This window comes from Dipodomys merriami, unplaced genomic scaffold, assembly GCF_024711535.1.
Source record: "Dipodomys merriami isolate MVZ:Mamm:240054 unplaced genomic scaffold, mDipMer1.0.p SCAF_92, whole genome shotgun sequence".
NCBI classification, from domain to species: Eukaryota; Metazoa; Chordata; class Mammalia; order Rodentia; family Heteromyidae; genus Dipodomys; species Dipodomys merriami.
The window spans coordinates 1,259,879-1,278,127 of NW_027206535.1; the positions used below are offsets into that span (position 1 = coordinate 1,259,879).

Here is an 18,249-nt window from a genome sequence, read left to right on the forward strand (position 1 = left end):
TAATTATAGTTATGAGCCACTAGCACCCAGCTTGCTTTTTTTTTTTTTTTGCTAGTCCTGGGGCTTGAACTCAGGGCTTGGGTACTATGCCTGAGCTCTTCAGCTCAAAGCAAGTACTCTACCATTTGAGCCACAGGGCCATTTCTGGTTTTCTGGTGGTTAATTGGAGATAAAAGAGTCTCATGGACTTTCCTGCCCAGGCAGTCTTTGAACTGCGATCCTCAGCTCGTAGGCTCCTGAGTAGCTAGGATTACAGGTGTGAGCCACCAGCGCCCGGCTCCTCAGCTTGCTTATTGAGCTAGGGGCTCAAGACATAACACTAAGCTGCCGTGAAGTCAGCCTAGGCAAGAAAGTCTGTGAAACTCTTATCTCCAGTAAACTCAAAAAAGCTAGAAATGGCACTGTGGTTCCAGTGGTAGAGTACATGCCTTGAACAAAAGCAACAGCACCCAGGCCCTGAGTTCAAGCCCCAGGCTCAGAAAAAGAAAAAAATAAAAAAAGGACATAGTCCTATTATTGAGTTGGTGGCTCAGGACATAACCCTAGCTACCCAGGAGGCTGAGACCTAAGGACTGTTGTTCAAAGCCAACATGCATGGAAAAACGTATGCGATTCCATCTCCACTTAACCAGCAAAAAAAGCCAGAGTTAGAGTCATGGCTTAAGTGGTAGAATACCAATTGTGAGCAAATGAGCCGAACAAGAGCATAAAGTACTAAGTTCAAGATTGGGAATCTGCTAAATAAAAAAAGTTATTGAGTTTACTCAGTTGCCTGGCTCTTCTTCCCCAAAGGATAGACTTTCACCTTCCAAACACTTAAGAAAATCCCTTGAGGCCTGACTAATGCCAGTTTCTTTGACTCCATTTACTCAACCCTGGTGCTAAGTCCTAGGCTCTCTAGGCACTGGATTCAAAATCCTGACATTTCAGGGTCAGTTTAAAACTGAAATTGGATCTGGATCCCTGTCATCTTAGACTAATAACAACTCAAAATGGATCAAAGACCTCAATGTAAGACCTGAAACCTTGAAACTAGTATAGGAAGGAGCAGGAGAAACATTAGAATTTACTGGCATAGATAGGAACTTCTTTAGTAGAATTCCAGGGACTCAGAAAATTGGAGAGAATTGACATTGCATCAGGCTAAAGTTTCTGTACAGCAAAGGACATAGTAACTAAGCTAAAAAGACAAACTACACAATGGGCTATACATCTGACAAGGGCCTGATATCCAGAATATACAAAGAGCTCCAGGAACTAAATTCCCTCAAAATCAAAACTCCAACTAATGGGCAAGGTGCTAAATACACACTGTCAGAAGTAAGAATGGTCAATACACAGGAGGAAATGTTTATAATGTCTGGCCATAAAGGAAATGAAGACAGGCGTCAGTGGCTTACACTTGTAATCCCAGCTACAGGACGCTGAGATCGCGGTTCAAAACCAGCCTGGGGGGGCTGGGATGTAGCTCAGTGGCAAAGCGCTTGCCTAGCAAGTGCAACGTCCTGGGTTCGATCCCCAGTACCAAAAAAAGAAAAGACAAAAAAAAAAAACAAAAAAAAAAAACAGCCTGGGGAGGAAAGTCTGTGAGACTCTTCTCTAATTAACCACCAGAAAATGGGAAGTGGCACTGTAGCTCAAAGTGGCGGAGCACTGGCCTTGACTGAAAGAGATCAGGGACAATGCCCAGGCCCTGAGTTCAAGCCCCACAAGTGACAAAAACAGAATATGTGAATAGCAACAAATACTAGTGGGATATGGGGGAAAAGGGAAACGAAACCCTAATATCCTGGGCTGGGAAGGTGGCTCACTGGTAGAGTGCTTGCCTTACATACATGAAGGCCTTGGTTCAATTCCTCAGTACCACATAAGCAGAAAAAGCGGGAAGTGGCACTGTGGCTCAAGTGGAAGGGTACTAGCCTTGAGCTGAAGAGCTGAAGGGGGCAGTACCCAGGCCCAGAGTTCAGGCCCCACGACTGACCAAAAAGAAAAAGAAACCCTAATATCCTGTTGGGAATATAAACTACTGCAACTACTTTACAGCGATTTGGAGGGTCCTCAAAAATAAATAAATAACTAAATATAGAACTATTCTATGATCCAGCAATACCACTCTAGGGTATCTACTCAGTATTAGAAGTCAAGGTTTCATAAAGACACTTGCATATTCGTGTTTATTGCTATACTATAGCCAAATTATGGAGACAACCCTGATGTCTGACAATGGATGAGAGGATTAAGAAAATGTGGTATATATACACAGCAGAATTTTTCTTTTTCCTTTTTGGCAGTCATGGGCCTTGAACTCTGGGTCTGGGCGCTGTCTCTCAGCTCTTCAGCTCAAGGCTAGTGCTCTACTGCTTGAGCTGCAGCGCGACTTCCAGCTTTTTCTGCTTATATGGTGCTGAGGAATTGAGCCCAGGGCCTCATGCATGCAAGGCAAGCACTCTACCACTGAGCCACCTTCCCAGCCCCATACAGTAAAATTTATAACATCTATTAGGAATGAAATTGATTTATAAAATGCTTTGTTAAATGGCAACTCCTTTGTACAACTACTTTTAAAGATGATAATTTATTTTAAAAGAAAAGATAATACTGCGTCATTCACAGGGAAATGGATAGCCCTCAAAAAAAAAAATATGTAAAGTGAAATAAGTTAGGCTCCGAGAGATAAATGGTACAAATGGTACATGTTTTCTTTCACTTGAGGAGGTGAGATCTAAATTATAAACAAATGAAAACTTATGCTAGTTACACACACACACACACACACACACACACACACACACACACACACACACACACACAAGGTTATACTCAGGAAGATTCTAATGGTATGACTCTTCTGAACAATTAACAAATGGTTTAACAAATGAATACCAGGAACCTTAAACATGTTTTGTTGGGAAGTAGGACAGATAAATAGAGAAAGGAAAGGTGGGCAGATGGTCATTATATTCAATATACACATGTAAAATGGAATTACATAATTTAAGGTATAGGTGGGATTGGAAGGGGGGGGGAGAACAATGGAATGGGGACATTGACCAAGATGCACTATATTCATAATCTGACTTGTTGAAATTAAACTCCTTTGTACAATTTCTTGAAAAAAAAAGAAAGAAAATACATTTGTCTCTCTAAAAAAAAAAAAAAAAATTTTTTTTTCAGCCAGTAGCCGGGCACTTGGTGGCTCACGCCTGTAATTCTAACTAATCAGGAGGCTGAGATCTGAGGATCATGATTCAAAGCCAGCCAGGGCAGAAAAGTCTGTGAGACTTTTTATCTCCAATAAACCACTAGAAAACCAGAAGTGGCGCTGTGGCTCAAGCGGTAGAGCGCTCGCCTTGAGCTGAAGAGTGCAGGAACAGTGTCCAAGCCAAGTTTAAGCCCCACGACCGACAAAAACAAAAAAAAGTTTGTTCATCAATTGTTGACTGCAATTGAAGGGACAGAGGGGTCCCAGGAAAGATTAAGATGAAGGGAGAAGCCACTCACCTGTCTTTGACTTGCAGCAGGTAGCAGACCAAGCAGTAGCCAGCACAACTTTGCACAAAATTGCGCTGGGCACTGAGGAACGCCTCAGTGGTGTAACTGCCATGCTCTTGTAGGAAGTAATCAAGCAAGGAAAGCTGGGACTGTTTTTTCACTTGGTGGATGGAAACAGCATTGACCACTGGTTCAATCATGCCACTGTCGGCCGAAATCACAAGAATCTTGTATGGCTTGATCCAAAGGGGCACTCGCTCCTGTTCCCAAATGGACTGTGAGGAGACACAAAAGTACCGAGACTCTCAGCTCTCTCTAAGCCAGAAAAGCAAGCTGTATCTCCCTCCCCTCTTTCCTAACTTTCTTTCCTTTGTCACTTTGGATTCTAGGCCATCAAGTGAGTGGTCTACTGAGGGCCGGAAGCTTCGAAAGAAAGACAAGGGCTTCTCAAAGGCAGGAAACTACATGTAGAGAAATGCAAGAAAAGCTTTCATATAGATAGAAAGTCCAGAAAATACCTATCATCTTATACACAGGGAGGTTGGTACTATCATTAAACAAAACAGGAACCAGATATGGTAGGACATGCCTGTAATCCAGCATTTGGGAGGAAGAGGCAGGAAAATACTCAGTTTGAGGTCAATCTAGACCAAATGATTAGAGCTTGAATAAATAAACAAAATAAAAATCCAGCCAGTCGTCAGTGGCTCATGCCTGTAATCCTAGCTACTCAGGAGGCTGAGATCTGAGGATCGCGGTTCAAAGCCAGCCCAGGCAGGAAAGTCTGTGAGACTCTTATCTCCAATAACCACTAGAAAACCGGAAGTGATGATGTGGCTCATGCGGTAGAGCACTAGCCTTGAGCTGAAGAGCTGAGGGACAGCGCCCAAGCCCAGAGTTCAAGCCCCATGACTTCCAAAAAGGAAAAAAAAAAAATCCAGGTATGGTGCCTCCCAGCTTCTTGGGAGGTAGAGATCAGGAGGATGGTAGACTAAAACCAGCCCAGGTAAAATGTTAGTGAGACCCCATTTCAACAAAAAAGTTGAAGGGACGTGAAGGGAAGGGACGTGAAGGGTAAACAAAAGGAGGAGGCTGCAATGCTTGGTAAGAAATGTACACATTATCCTGCCCATGTAATTGTAACCCCTCTGTACAGTATGTTCACAAATAAAATAAAATTAAAAAAAAAAAAAGTTGGACATGGTGGAATGTGGATGTCATCCCAGCTATAAAGGAAGCTATTGGTATGAGGATTAAGGTTAAAGGCCAGCTTTGGGTGAAACCTAAAAGGTACTTGGGGGGGTTCGGGGGGGAGGAAGGCAACTCAGGTCTCAAACTCTTGCTTTGCTTTTTTCACTTAAGGCTGGTGTTCTACCACTTGAACCATACCTCCACTTGTGGCTTTGTGCTGGTTAATTGGAGATAAGAGTCTCAATTACTTTTCTGACCTGGCTGGCTTTGAACTGTCATCTTCAGATCTCAGCCTCCTGAGCTATATATTTACCCTGGGCTCCAGGAAGAACAATAAGCATCTTGTGATAAAAAGCAAAGTGCCTCTCAAGCAGGCAATGCCGGCTTCTAATCATCTTTTTTTTTTTTTTTTTTTTTTGGGGGGTCCGGTCTTGGGGCCTGAACTCTGGGCCTGGGCGCTGTCCCTCAGCTCTTCAGCTCAAGGCTAGCACTCTGCCACATGAGCCACAGTGCCACTTCCAGCTTTTTTCTTTTTGCTTATGTGGTGCTGAGAAATCGAACCCAGGGCCTCATGTATGCAAGGCAAGCACTCTACCACTGAGCCACCTTCCCAGCCCTCTTCTAATCATCTTGAAGAGAGAAGACAGACTACTAGACTTTAGAGAAAAATACTAAATTAATGGTTAATCAAATACCTGTGACTTGGTTCTGCTTTAACTATGCTGACCTTTTTACTCCCTGCTCCAATTCTTCCTATTTAACATGAGATAACAATCTCTGCATGTGTGCATGTGTACACACGCGCACACACACACACACACCAAGACAGATGAAGATATACTAAGTGCTGTCTTCCTCTGTCTCTCATGTAATACATCTCTGCTCTCTATCTCTTTATAATAGCTCTCTATCTCATGTTTGGTATATGTCTCTTTATTTGGTGTATGAGGGTAAGTGGCTGGACTTAATGTGGGACTCCGTGACTCTAGGCATGGAGTTCAAAACACTTGGTTTCAAAACCTCTTGAGACCCTGTCTAAAAACTTACTAAAGCAAAAAGGGATGAAGGAGTGGCAGAGCAACCACTTAAGAAGTATGATGTTCTCGGGCTGGGAAGGTGGATCAGTGGTAGAGTGCTTGCCTTGCATGCATGAGGCCCTTATGCATCCTCAGCACCACATAAGCAAAAAGAAAAAAGCCAGAAGTGGTGCTGTGGCTCAAGTGGTAGAGCTCTAGCCTTGAGCTGAAGAGCTGAGGGACAGCGCCCAGGCCCAGAGTTCAGGCCCCAAGACTGTAAACCCCCCCCCTTAAAAAAAAGAAGTATGATGTTCTGAGATCAAAACTACAGGATCATAAAAGACAGAAAAGGATTTAGGGTTAGAAAATGAACATGTTTAAGCTTGGCATAATAACACATGCCTAAGAGCCCAGCCCTAAGTAGGCTGAGGCAGGAGAATCTCAAGTTTTAGGCCGGCCTGGGTTATATAGCAAGAGTCTTTCTCAACAGAAAAAGAAGAAAAAAAGATAATAATTTAAAGAACTATATTAAACAGGTGAATCTGCTTGTAAGTGACCAAGTGATTCATGGGAATCAGGAAATCAATTTCTCCACACTGGAACCCACCACCCATTTCAGAAGTTCTGATTTTAAGGGCAAAGCCCCTGTCTTCAGTGGTCAGAAAAGGGTAGTGCAATTTACAAAAGCACCAGGAGAGGCCGCCATAGAACTATTATGGTTTCTCAGGAAACTGACCTAGGAGAAAGACAATTTGCTTTTTAGTCTGTTTCTAGTTGAGACCTGGGCAGAAGCTGGTCCCCAGTAAATGTGGGGACTAGAAGTTTGTCAAGTGCCAAGGCTTTGAGTTTAATCCTCAGTATAAGAAGAAAAAAAGAGTTGGGCGAGCTGGGCACCGGTGGCTCACGCCTAGCTACTCAGGAGGCTGAGATCTGAGGATCACAGTTCAAAGCCAGCCCGGGCAGGAAACTCCATGAGACTCTTATCTCCAATAAGCCTCTAGAAAACCGGAAGTGGCACTGTGGCTTAAGCAGTAGAGCGCTTGCCTTGAGCTGAAGAGCGCAGGGACAGTGCCCAGGCCCAGAGTTCAACCCCCACGACTGACCAAAAAAAAAAAAAAAAAGAATTGGGCGCTGGTGGCTCACACCTGTAATCCTAGCTACTCAGGAGGCTGAGATCTGAGAATCGTGGTTCAAAATCAGCCATGCAGGAAAGTCCCTGAGACTCTTATCTCCAATAAACCACTCAGAAAACCAGAAGTGGCGCAGTAGCTAAAGTGGCAGAGCACTAGCCTTGAGCTGAAGAGTTGAAGGACAGTGTTCAAGCCTAGAGTTCAAGCCCCATGACTGACAAGAAGAAGAAGAGGAGGAGGGGGTGGGGGGAAAGAGGATCTATGTGGTCATTCAGGTGGGCTCGAGTTGGGCTGAGGCCCTTCTTTTCCTTACCTGCAGTTGCTTCAACACCTGGAAGGCCAGCAGTTCCTGCCGAAGGTCATCCCCACACTTGACAATGACTGACAGGAGCCGCCAATTGGGGAGATGGCCATAGGGGGAGCCTTCTCTGATCCGCCTGTGAAGAAAGAAGAAAGAAAGTATCACTGGATAGAGTGAGGACTCAGGCTGCCTGGAAGTCTGATGGACCTTTTGGAGGCTGATAGGTTCCTGAAACCGCTTAGGAATTCTGAGAGTAGAGAGACCACTCCTTACTCCCACTCACCGTACTTTTTCCTGCCAAGGCTCTTTGAGGGCAACGGCAGAAGGGTCTTCTGGGTCTCGTTTGAAGGCTGTGGGGGTATGAGCTAGCTGTTCTGAAAGGCGCCGTCTAGTAGGAAGAAAACACATTTGTTTAGAGAAGTTACCCCAGAGCTTCAGGCCCTGTCTACGCTGGCATTCTCTGCACTAGTCCTGGACTCTAAGCACATAGATAGAAACCTATGCTGAGAGAGAGAGAGATGCATGGAAGGAAAAGCTTAATCTGCAGCACCATTTTGCTAACTTGGGCACTAGTGGCTCATGCTGGTAATCTTAGCTATTCAGGAGGCTGAGACCTGGAGGATCATGATTTGAAACTAGCCAAGGCAGAAAAATCTGTGAGATTCCATCTCTACTTGACCAGAGACCCTGAGTTGAAACACAGTTACTGGAAATAAAATAAAAATTTGGGGTATCTGGTCCTCTCTATTCCCCTACCCAAATATTGATTTAGAATGGATGTGACTCCAGAATCTCCTCCCTCCCACCTGATTCTGAGGTCCCACTTTGGGACCTCACTTTTTTTGTGTGTTGTTGGCTTCATTTACTTTTGGTGGTGGTGTTAAAGACAAACCTGGGGCCTTGCACATGTTAGACAAGCAGTCTATCACTGTGCCAGACTCCCACTTTGAGAAACACTGCTTGAATTCCTTTCTTGGCTATTCCCGCCCTTTAGAGTCCCTCTTAACATTTCATTTCTTCCTGTAGCTGTTTCAGTACTGTCTCAGCCTTCTTCAGTAATGTCTTCGCTGCCCTAAGTCAGGTGGCCTCAGGACAAGGACAAAGTAGAGAAAAGAGAAAGACAGGCTGAAAGACAAGAGAGGAAGGGGACGAAGCGGTGGCTTAGGAAGGGATAAAAAAGGAGGCGCGATGTGATCTGGCCATACCGGATATCCCCTGCTGCAATGAACACAGGTTCCTTGCTCTCCTGGCTGGTGATGCTGTCCACGGAGAACTGGGAGATGTTGTCACAGCTGTTGGTGTGCACTTCAGGGAGCTGGGGAGAGCAGGGGAGTGCTGGTCAGAGGTACTAAGCATAGAGCTCTGTCACTCTGCCTGCCATCACCACGGCATGTTCACCCCTCCCTTCCAGACTGTTGAGTAAGCCTCCCATGGTTCCGTGCCATTCTAACCACTTGCAGCTTGAGCTGCCTGGGCATGCTCATGGACCCCACAGCAGTGTTTCTCAAAGTGTGAACTACCTGTCTCAGAACTGACAGAGCAGCTTGCTGGAATGCATAATTCTAGGTCCTGCCATCCATCTGAATTAGCATGACTGAGAATGAAAATTGGAAGTCTGAATTTTTCAAAAGTTCTCCAGAGACTCCCAACATACTAAAGTTTGCAAACCACTGCCAAAGATCATAACCTGAATTCTCAGCCTCATCTTGAGTGAGAGGCCCTCAAGGTTAAGGGTTCATTCTTCCCTGTGGTTTAGAATTCTTCTAGACTAGGTTTCTCTGAGCAGTTCAATCTAAACCGATCTTATCCCCTCACTTCTCTCTTTACTCCACTGTTACCTAATGTACACCACCTTATACATATATCTTCTGTAATTTTTCTTCTTAAATATCTATGTCTAATTTCTCTACCTGAATTGAAAACTCAAACACAGAGATTTAGAGATTCGTGTGTGTATGTATGTGCACTGGTCCTAAGGTCTGAATTCAGGGCCTGGGCACTGTCCCTGAACTTTTTTGCTCAAGGCTGGTGCTCTACCACTTAAGCCACAGTTGCACTTCTGGCTTTTTGCTGGTTAATTGGAGATAAGCTTTTCATGGATTTTCCTGCCCAGGATGGCTTCCAAGCATGATCTGCAGATCTCAGCTTCTGGAGTAGCAAGGATTAGAGCCACTGGCAACCAGCTAAGGCCCTGTATAAAATCCTGCTCTGGTTCCCTATAATCCAGAATAAAATTTAAGTTTCCACAGCTAACAAGATCCTCCCTATACCATGACTCATGGCAACCTTCCTACACCATGATTCACAGCAACCTCTCCAGCCTCCTTACTCAGGGATTCTCACCTCACTCCCACAGCATGCAAATTTTCTTTCAGTTTTTTTTTTTTTGGTCGGCCGTGGGGCTCGAACTCTGGGCCTGGGCACTGTCCCTCGGCTCTTCAGTTCAAGGCGAGCGCTCTACCACTTGAGCTACAGCGCCACTTCCGGTTTTCTGGTGGTTTATTAGAGATAGGAGTCTCACGGTCTCTCCTGCCCGGGCTGGCTTTGAACCGCGATCCTCAGATCTCAGCCTCCTGAGTAGCTAGGATTACAGGTATGAGCCACCAGCGCCCGGCTTCTTTCAGTTCTTATCAGGGGCCAGGTACTGTCTTATCTTCCAGTCTTTGTATACAGGTCCTTTGTCCCAAAGCTTTTTTTTTGTCTGTAGTGGGGCCTGAACTCTCTACCACTTGAGCCACAGCACCACTTCCCGCGTTTTCTGCTTATGTGTGCTGAGGAATTGAACCCAGGGTCTCATGCATACAAGGCGAGCACTCTACCACTGAGCCACCTTCCCAGCCCCATGCCCCAAAGCTTTGTCCAGCTAATTCCTACCATGCTTCATGCATCACCAAGAGATCACTTCCTCTAGCTAATTTTTTTTGTTGTTGCTGGTGGTGGTCATGGGGCTTGAACTCAGGGCCTCTGCACTGTCCTTGAGCTCTTTTGCTAAAAGCTAGCGTTCTACCACTTGAGCCACAGTACCAGTTCTAGTTTTCTGGTTAGTTAACTGGAGATAAGAGTCTCATGGACTTTCCTGCCCAGGCTATCTTTCAACTATGATCCTCAGATCTCAGCCTCCTGAGTGGCTAGGAATACAGGTATGAGCCACTAGCGCTAAGTCTTCTAGGAAATCTTTTGACTCCAAATAAAGGACTATCTTCACCCTTGGATGGTCCTGTAATGTCCCATCTTCTGCACTGTCTTGTTCTCTCTCCTACTAGGTCATAAACTTCTTGAAGGTAGAGACCAAGTCTTTTTTTTTTTTTTTGCCAGTCCTGAGGTTTAATTCTGGGCCTGGGTGCTGTCCCTGAGCTTCTTTGTGCTCAAGGCTAGAGCTCTGCCACTTGAGCCATAGCACCACTTCCAGCTTTTTCTAAGTAGTTTACTGGAGGTAAGAGTCTTACGGATATTACTGCCCAGGCTGGCTTCAAACTGCAATCCTCAGATCTCAGCCTCCTGAGTAGCTAGCATTACAGGCGTGAGCCACCAACTTACTTAGCAGAGGCCAAGTCTTATTCACTGGCACATAGCACTCAGGTGTGGCACACAGAAATTCCTTCAGTATTTTTTTTTTTTTTTGAGACAAAGTGGTCTTGCTATGAAGCCCAAACTGGCCTTAAATTCATGATCTTCCTGCCTCAGCTTTCTGCATGCTGGGATTACAGGCATGTGCCACCATGTCCAATATAAAAAATACTTTGTGAAAGAAAGCATGGCTTGCCAGTATATGCTAGCTTAAAACAGCTTTATTTAGCAAGTGTTCAATAAATAAGTTCATGAAATTTCTCACTCTCCTGAGTCTACAAGTTCTTCCTTATCTTTAACTTGAATTCTTTCTTCAGGAGAACAAGCTCCACATGAATCTAACCCAGATCAGCTGCTCAGAGATTGTCCCTCTCACATCTATACCACTCATTTGGGCTCTTGGCTCCCCCACCAGGGAGGAGACTGTCTGATCTCCAATGTCTTGAAAGCTCCTGAAGAACAGGGGATGTGCCCTGGTATCACCACCGTGGAGCTCCCTCACCTCGACTTGTAGCTCGCCTATGTCATCCACTGACCAGGCTTCGTCGTCATTGTCATAGTTGGGCACGGTGCTGAAGCTGCCAGCCCGCTGCTCATGGGTGATACCACATTCAGGCAGATTCTCTACAGATCGTGTGCTCCGAATTCTGTTCTCGGGGATCCGGGCAGGGACACTGGTAGTGTCGAAGTTTTCACATTCAAGGACTTCCACATAGATCAGGTAGGGAGCCTAGTGGAGGAGGTAAGAACAGTATTTGCAACTTACCTCTACCACCACTTTTCTTTTTTTTTTTTTTTGTCAGTTGTGGAGCCTGAACTCTGGGTCTGGGCACGGTCCCTCAGCTCTTCAGCTCAAGGCTAGCACTCTACCACTTGAGCCACAGTGCCACTTCCAGCTTTTTTTCTTATGTGGTGCTGAGGAATTGAACCCAGGGCCTCATGCATGCAAGGCAAACACTACCACTGAGCCACCTTCCCAGCCCTCTTTCTTTTTTTGTTGGTCATGGGGTCTGGGTGCTGTCGCTGAGCTCTTTTGCTCAAGGCTAGTGCTCTATCACTTTAAGCCACAGCTTATTTAGTGGTTATTTAGTGGTTAACTGGAGATAAGACTCTCACACACTTTCCTGCCTGGGCTGGCTTCGAACCCGTGTCCTCAGATCTCAGCCCCCAGAGTTGCTTGGATTACAGGTGTGAGCTACCAGCACCATTAATGCCTGGCTTCTATCACCACGTCCTAAATCTCAATTCTGTTAACACAGTTCTTCCCATTGCCCCTTCCTAACTCTAAGCCTCATCTACCTTCATACATGAACACCATAGTAAGGCAGGAACTTGTCATATATGATCACCTATATAAAGTATTTGGGTGATGCTGGGAAGGTGGCTCAGTGGTAGAGCGCTTGCCTTGCATGCCTGAGGCCCTGGGTTCGATTCCTCAGCACCACATAAGCAAAAAGAAATAAAGTATTTGGGTGAGAGGAAAAAAAAAAAAAACAAGCTTTCCAGCTGGGCTTCAAATGACCTGATTTTGCAATTGGACCAAACTATTCCAACTAGAAATTACAACTGTGGGCCTGTCCTAAAGACAGGGCCCTAGAAGCTGCTGGGGACGTAAAGATGGGACAAAACTTGGCACAGTCCCAAGAAGGACTCTAATCTTTAATACTACCTATGAAAGAAGAATTGGAATGATGTAGTCATTCTAATCAGCACATTCAGTTACTTTTCTCCAGTGATGGGCATCCTTTTTTCCTCTCTGCCTACACTGTTCAGAAAACGTCTTAGAAACAAAACATTTCTCTACCTTCATAGTAGCTGTATCTAGATAGCCTGAGAGCTTCAGAAGAACTGAGGAAGAACTATCAAAATGAAGGTAAGGAAAGGGTGGAGAGTGCTTCTTCTAAGATATAGTTAAGAGGGAAGCTGAAAGATTAGGCTTGATGGCTCAGAAAAGCAAAGTCTAAGAAATAAGGAAGGAGGGCTCTCAGCATCACAACAGTGACGGAATACAGTCATGGTTGACACATGTACCATGAACTATGAAGGGCATCTAAGATGTTGGTAGGCCATTCTTGGGGCATATACATAAACTTTAGCAATCATGGGTGAACAGTGAAATCAGTGATAAGGTCTGAGTCAGAATCTACCTACCTTGTCCTTGGAATTGAGGACAACAGCCTGTGTGTGGGGCACGCGGACCACGTGGTGGTCAAAGCCAGCGGTGGGTAGCCAGACTCGGGCAGGGAGCTTATGGTTGAGCAGGGAGAGCTCTGAGATCAGCCGCTGGGTTTTCTGCTCTTTGGTGGGGAGAGTGGCCAGCCGTTTGCCAATTGCCATTAGGGACTTGATGAATTCTCGCTCAGGAGCCAGTCGGACAGGCTATTGAGAAGATTAAGACAAAAAAAAAAAAAAAAGATGGGTTAAAACAACAACAACAACAACAACAAACCCAACAGATATTGAAAAAAGTAGCCCACCCTCTTCAATGACTCCTGGCCAAGTAGACCAGGGCCTCTAGTATCTAGAGAATTCTGGGGAAGGAGCTAACCCAACCCTCTCGGCTTGAATTGAGAACAAGTAGAGCATTCCTTCTTTGCAGTTTTACTCCTTGGAAAATCCAAGGGATATACACTCCTTGTCTGTTAAACTTGAGGTCCTCAAGGACTGTCCTAAGGCTTTAAGACAGGCAAGGGGACAACAGGTCCTCAGAGAGAAGTACGCCTTCACTCGTCTCAGGATAGGATTGTCTCCTCATCTGAGTCCTTGGTCTGGATCCCTGTTGAAGGGCTTTGTCAGGGCCCACAAATTAGGAAAGAAAGCTCCACATCTATATTCTCCTTCCAAAGAAGGAAGGTGTTCTTCATCCAAGTGACTTTAGGTGCCTTCCATGGTACTCCACAACCATCCCACATTCTCTTAACACGAGATCAATGCACATGCACAGGATGAGAAAACTACATTAATGAGGGAATGGTGAAGGAGAAAAGAAAAAGCAGAGGGAGGGAGGAATGGATAAATGAATGGAGAAAACAGTGGCCTATTTTTAGTCTTGATGGCCCTGAAGACTGTCTCTAGTAATTCCTCCTTGGGTCCTCCTCCCCTACCTCTCAGCAACTAGGCTCCCATTTTAGCTCCCTATTGTGAGGCTGCTTATGCTAAGCACTTCAGTCATCCCCCGAAAGGGCAAAGTCAGTCTGAGAAGACAGGATGGGGAAAAAGTTGGACTTAGCTAGACATGAAGAAGGGCTCTGTAGTCCAAGTTCTTCTATTCCAAGGGGCATTTTATCAAGATAGCCACTCAACTTCCCAACCTATCTCCCCTCAGCTACATAAGCAAAATATCTCCTCCTTTTACAGGAATAGCATTGTACTCACCAGACTTTTCTTTCTCTTTCTGGATGTGCCTTGCTTACTTTTCTGATAGAGATTTTCTACCTTAACTGCGGGGCGGGTAAGGGACTTCTTTTGAAAACTGAGCAGTATACCATGTCCACTTGTGTATATAGGACAGAGCCAGGGTAGTGGAAAGAAACAGCAACTCTGTCAGCCTCTCATGACAGGAAAAGAGGGGCTGGCAGTAAGCAATGAAAGAGTGTCAGAATTAGAAATTTAGGGGATAGGGAGAAGAGAGATAAAGAAAGATAATAGTAGTGGACTTCTTTGAACCCTGGAAATATCCTGGGGGCTTAGTAGAAAAGACTGAAGCCTTGGGTTCAAGCCTCACACAAAGACAGAAAGAGACAGAGAGCAAGAGAGGGAAGGAGAAAGAGAGAGAACTATCTGAAATATCTGAGCCTTCATCCATCCATTCAGGTGGCAACCAGTCACCATCCCAAGGACCTTCCAGCCCAACTAATTCATAGCCATCTCATATTATAAAGGGCAGAATTCCTTTCCATTCTCAAATCAGCATTTGAGATGGGGGCCTCTATGTTACATGAGTATGTCAGAAATGTGACCCCTAAGTTACAGCAACATGTTTGGAAATGTGACCCCTAAGTTACAGGACAACGTTGGAAATGTGACCCCAGGCCTCTAGAGAGAGGCTCTGCCACATGGGAGGAGATAACAATCATGACTGAAAGGGGAGCAGCACAGAACATTGAAAACTGATTGGGTAGACAAATAAAATAGAAAAAAAAATAGAAAAATAAAATAGAAAAAAAAATTTTTTTAAATAGAAAAAAATCATTTAAACTCCCAGAGGGTCCAGCATTTCCTCTCACGTCTTTATCCAGCAATAAGGTCCAAGACACTGTGGGTCTAGAGGGTCAGGAGTTAGTCCAGAGGGAATAAGAAAGGAGAATGGGGATTAAAGAATACCCTGGGCAGTAAACTGGGAAAAGGGAAGAATTCAGACCTGGAAGAAATGTGGTGAAAGTTAAAAAGGAACACCAGTTGTGGGGAAGTAAAAAAAACAAAAAACAAAAACAAAACCTTCTTCCGGTCAGGTCCTGTTTGCTTTTGGAGTTGCTCCCAAGCAGCACAGGGTCTACCATTTAGAAGACTGGCTGAATACTCTGTGGTCCAATGACGGAAGCCATGGGGAAGAGTTCTGGGTGGGAGCAATAAGACCCAGGGGGTTCTGCCAAGCAGTCTTTGGCTCTAATCCAGGAGTGATTTCTACCTCTTTCCCAGCTGTTTGTTCCCGAGACCCAGGAGCTGGCATGGAACAGCACAGCATCCAGCCCAGCTGTCTCTGAGAGAAGGATCAACCCAGCCTGTCTGCCTGGGCTCCTGTAGATGCCTACAGGTCTGGGAGGGCTGAAAGGGAGAAGCCTATCTCCCAGGAATTAAAGGGGTCTTTGAACTCTAGCCTCTGCCTGGAGGCTCAGAAGACCTGGGACGGAGAGGAAATGCGGCCATGGGGGGAGCCTGCCACCCCAGTCCCAGTCTGGCCCCACTTACGGAACTGAATGAATTATCAATACTCTCGGTGCTGGAGGAGAGCTCCTGGGAAAGGGCCAGAGGGCAAAGGGAGGAAGAGGGGGCAGGGAGGGAAGGGAAAGAGACAAAGGCAAAGAATTTAGCTCCAACTTGGACCATAACTACTTCTCTTGTGCTGTTCTAATTTAGTGAAAGACACATAAACCCAGAAATCCCACTTGCCCAATTCCAGACATTTGTGGGATGTTGAAAGGACAGTTCAGAACTCCAGTCAAAAAGGCCGAAGAGACAAGGCAGCCTCTCCTTTTTACTTTATTCTTATCTATTCTTGCCTAAATGAGTCTTATTTTGGGGACTAAACCCTAAAGTCAGGCCCTTTTGGCAGTAACTATACTGCTAAGCTTCCCTGTTCTTCCTCTATAGTTACTCACGTGCTCTCAGCCAACCCCTTCTTCATGAAGATCACTGAGAGGAGACTGGACTCCATAAGCAGCATGACCCCATACTAGAATTCTTTTGAAATCTCAGGAAGAGCTAAACTTTCTTTGCCAAGTACATTTACCTCTTCTCCAATCAGCTTCTGGATCACCCTGGGAAGCCTAATCCCAACTTGAGCCTATGTGCCAAGGGCATACAAGACCCATGAACATAGAGGCTCTGGGTTGGATGCTAGAGGAAGTAAGACTAGCTCAATTTTACATCCATCAAACCTTCTAAAGCTTCCTGACAGGCTATTTCACTTGACATTGGGCATATTACAAGTTTTTCTTACTTAAATTGGACACTTTTACCTAAATTCACTGGAGAAAGCTGATTATTAGCTGGGCAGTAGCTGTCCTAGTCCTAGCCCAGGGGTACAATCTAAGCATCACCCCATTCCTGTTTCTTAGCTGGTATCAGTGAACAAAACTGAGGACAGGGATGGTACGTGAACTCTCATTCAGTAGTTCTGCAGTAGCACTCAAAGTGCAGGGCCATCTTGGGTTCTGTCCAACAAGGTCTACCAGGGAAGGGTGCAGGGGTAGTACATGCACACAAACGGCAGGAGGAGGGGGGCCTGGACAGAAAAGGCAAAGTCCTGAAAGCTCCCAGGGCAAGAAACCCATGGACACTGAGATTTAGTCTACAACCAGCATCTCAAGTATCAGCTTAATTCAGGTTCATGTTTTAAATTCTATTCTAACTGGAGGTCCTATAGTTGGGATTTGACTTGGAAAATTTGGGTTGAAGAGCGTTTGTAGGGAAAAGCCACACCTGGAAACACTCTCCTAAGGCAACAACTCTTCTACTTCAGTAGAAGTGTGAGAGAGCATGCAGGCAGTGAAGGTACCAGAATTGATGACAACATCAACATAGTAGTTCAATTTCTACACTTGATCTGTCTAGAGAAGGAACAGCAGGCAGGACATTGGCTCTATGAGCAATGCTCTGGCCGATTCTCTCACAGAAAGGTCTCAGTGGACTCATTAATAGCCTTACGGGGAAGGAGGTATAGTATGAGCTGGCCCTCTCCTCCTACTCCCTAGGCTTGAGTCACTCATACTGAGTCAGCTGCAGGGAATAAAGCTGAGGCCAAGAAGCTGACATCACACCATATCAGGCTGGAAGGCCCACTGGGCCTCTAGTGTGACATGCAGCAGATTTCTCTGTACAAAGGTTGCACTCCTGAAAAGACAAAATTGATCTGGTGTCCTTATGCGGGAAAGGGCGGAGGTGGTGCCTAAACCACTCCCTGCAACCCCACTTTATGCCAAAATATTTGTCATTTGGCTACAAATGGAAAGGAAGGCTGCCTGAACAGAGAGCCCCGAAGTGGCTGATTAAAAAAACTGCTTTAAAGAGGCAAGTTTGAAGGAGAATAGTGGGAAATGGGAGAGCTCAGTACTAGAGACGTCTCATCGTGTGTGGGAAGAGTGTAATCAAAGATTCCTCAGGAAGGAAAGAAAATGGAACCCTCTGTGAGATCTAGGCAGAAAAGAGCTGAGCAGGGAGACTCCAGCCTAGAAGAAAAGTAGAGCAGCTCTTCCCTCTTCACTGTGCTGCCACCCGAGTCGCAGGAGCAACCTACTGTGGTAGAAGCACAGGATGAAACTCAGGACCCAAAAGGAGAGCAGACATGGAGAGCATGGCACCAGGGCTCACCGAGAGACTCTACTTTCCTGAAAGTCTACTCAGGCTTCAGAAAATTCTATGCTTTGTGGGCTGGGAAGGTGGCTCAGTGGTAGAGCATTTGCCTTGCATGCATGAAGCTCTGGGTTCGATTCCTCAGCACCACATAAGCAGAAAAAAACAAAAGCCGGAAGTGGCGCTGTGGCTCAAGTAGTAGAGTGCTAGCCTTGAGCTGAAGAGCTAAGGGACAGCGCCCATGCCCAGAGTTCAGGCCCCATGACAGGACCAAAAAAAAAAAAGAAAACCAACAAAAAAAGGAAATTCTATGCTTCGTGTTTGTAATGGCTATGAGCAGAAAACTTTTCAAGAGTCACAAACTAACCTCCCTATATCCATGGTTTTCATATCACCTTATCAGTTACTACAGGGAGGAACAGTATTTTGTCCTCTATTTTCTGCTGTCTTTTCAACAGGGTTTGTTTTTGTACACTGTACAAGGTCAGTTGTTGGTGAATGAATGTTGCATGACAGGGGAGAAAAGTAAAAGAAGGAAAAC

At 45.4% G+C, this 18,249-nt stretch overlaps 1 protein-coding gene across 8 annotated transcripts in view; it reads right to left on the reverse strand.

Annotated features, from left to right (window-relative positions):
• Positions 1-18,249, reverse strand: part of LOC138821537 (phosphatidylinositol 4-kinase beta) — a 40,862-nt gene that overhangs the window by 4,678 nt on the left and 17,935 nt on the right. For 4 of the 8 annotated variants that reach the window (XM_070013865.1, XM_070013864.1, XM_070013869.1 and 1 more), the window contains 7 exons: positions 15,606-15,650; positions 12,849-13,076; positions 11,200-11,427; positions 8,336-8,445; positions 7,414-7,518; positions 7,143-7,266; positions 3,502-3,767 (listed from right to left, as the gene is read on the reverse strand). In XM_070013865.1, the coding sequence (XP_069869966.1) occupies positions 3,502-3,767; positions 7,143-7,266; positions 7,414-7,518; positions 8,336-8,445; positions 11,200-11,427; positions 12,849-13,076; positions 15,606-15,650 (1,106 nt within the window). The remainder of the gene's footprint in view (positions 1-3,501; positions 3,768-7,142; positions 7,267-7,413; positions 7,519-8,335; positions 8,446-11,199; positions 11,428-12,848; positions 13,077-15,605; positions 15,651-18,249) is intronic. The other 4 variants (XM_070013871.1, XM_070013868.1, XM_070013866.1 and 1 more) reach the window with 1 other exon arrangement.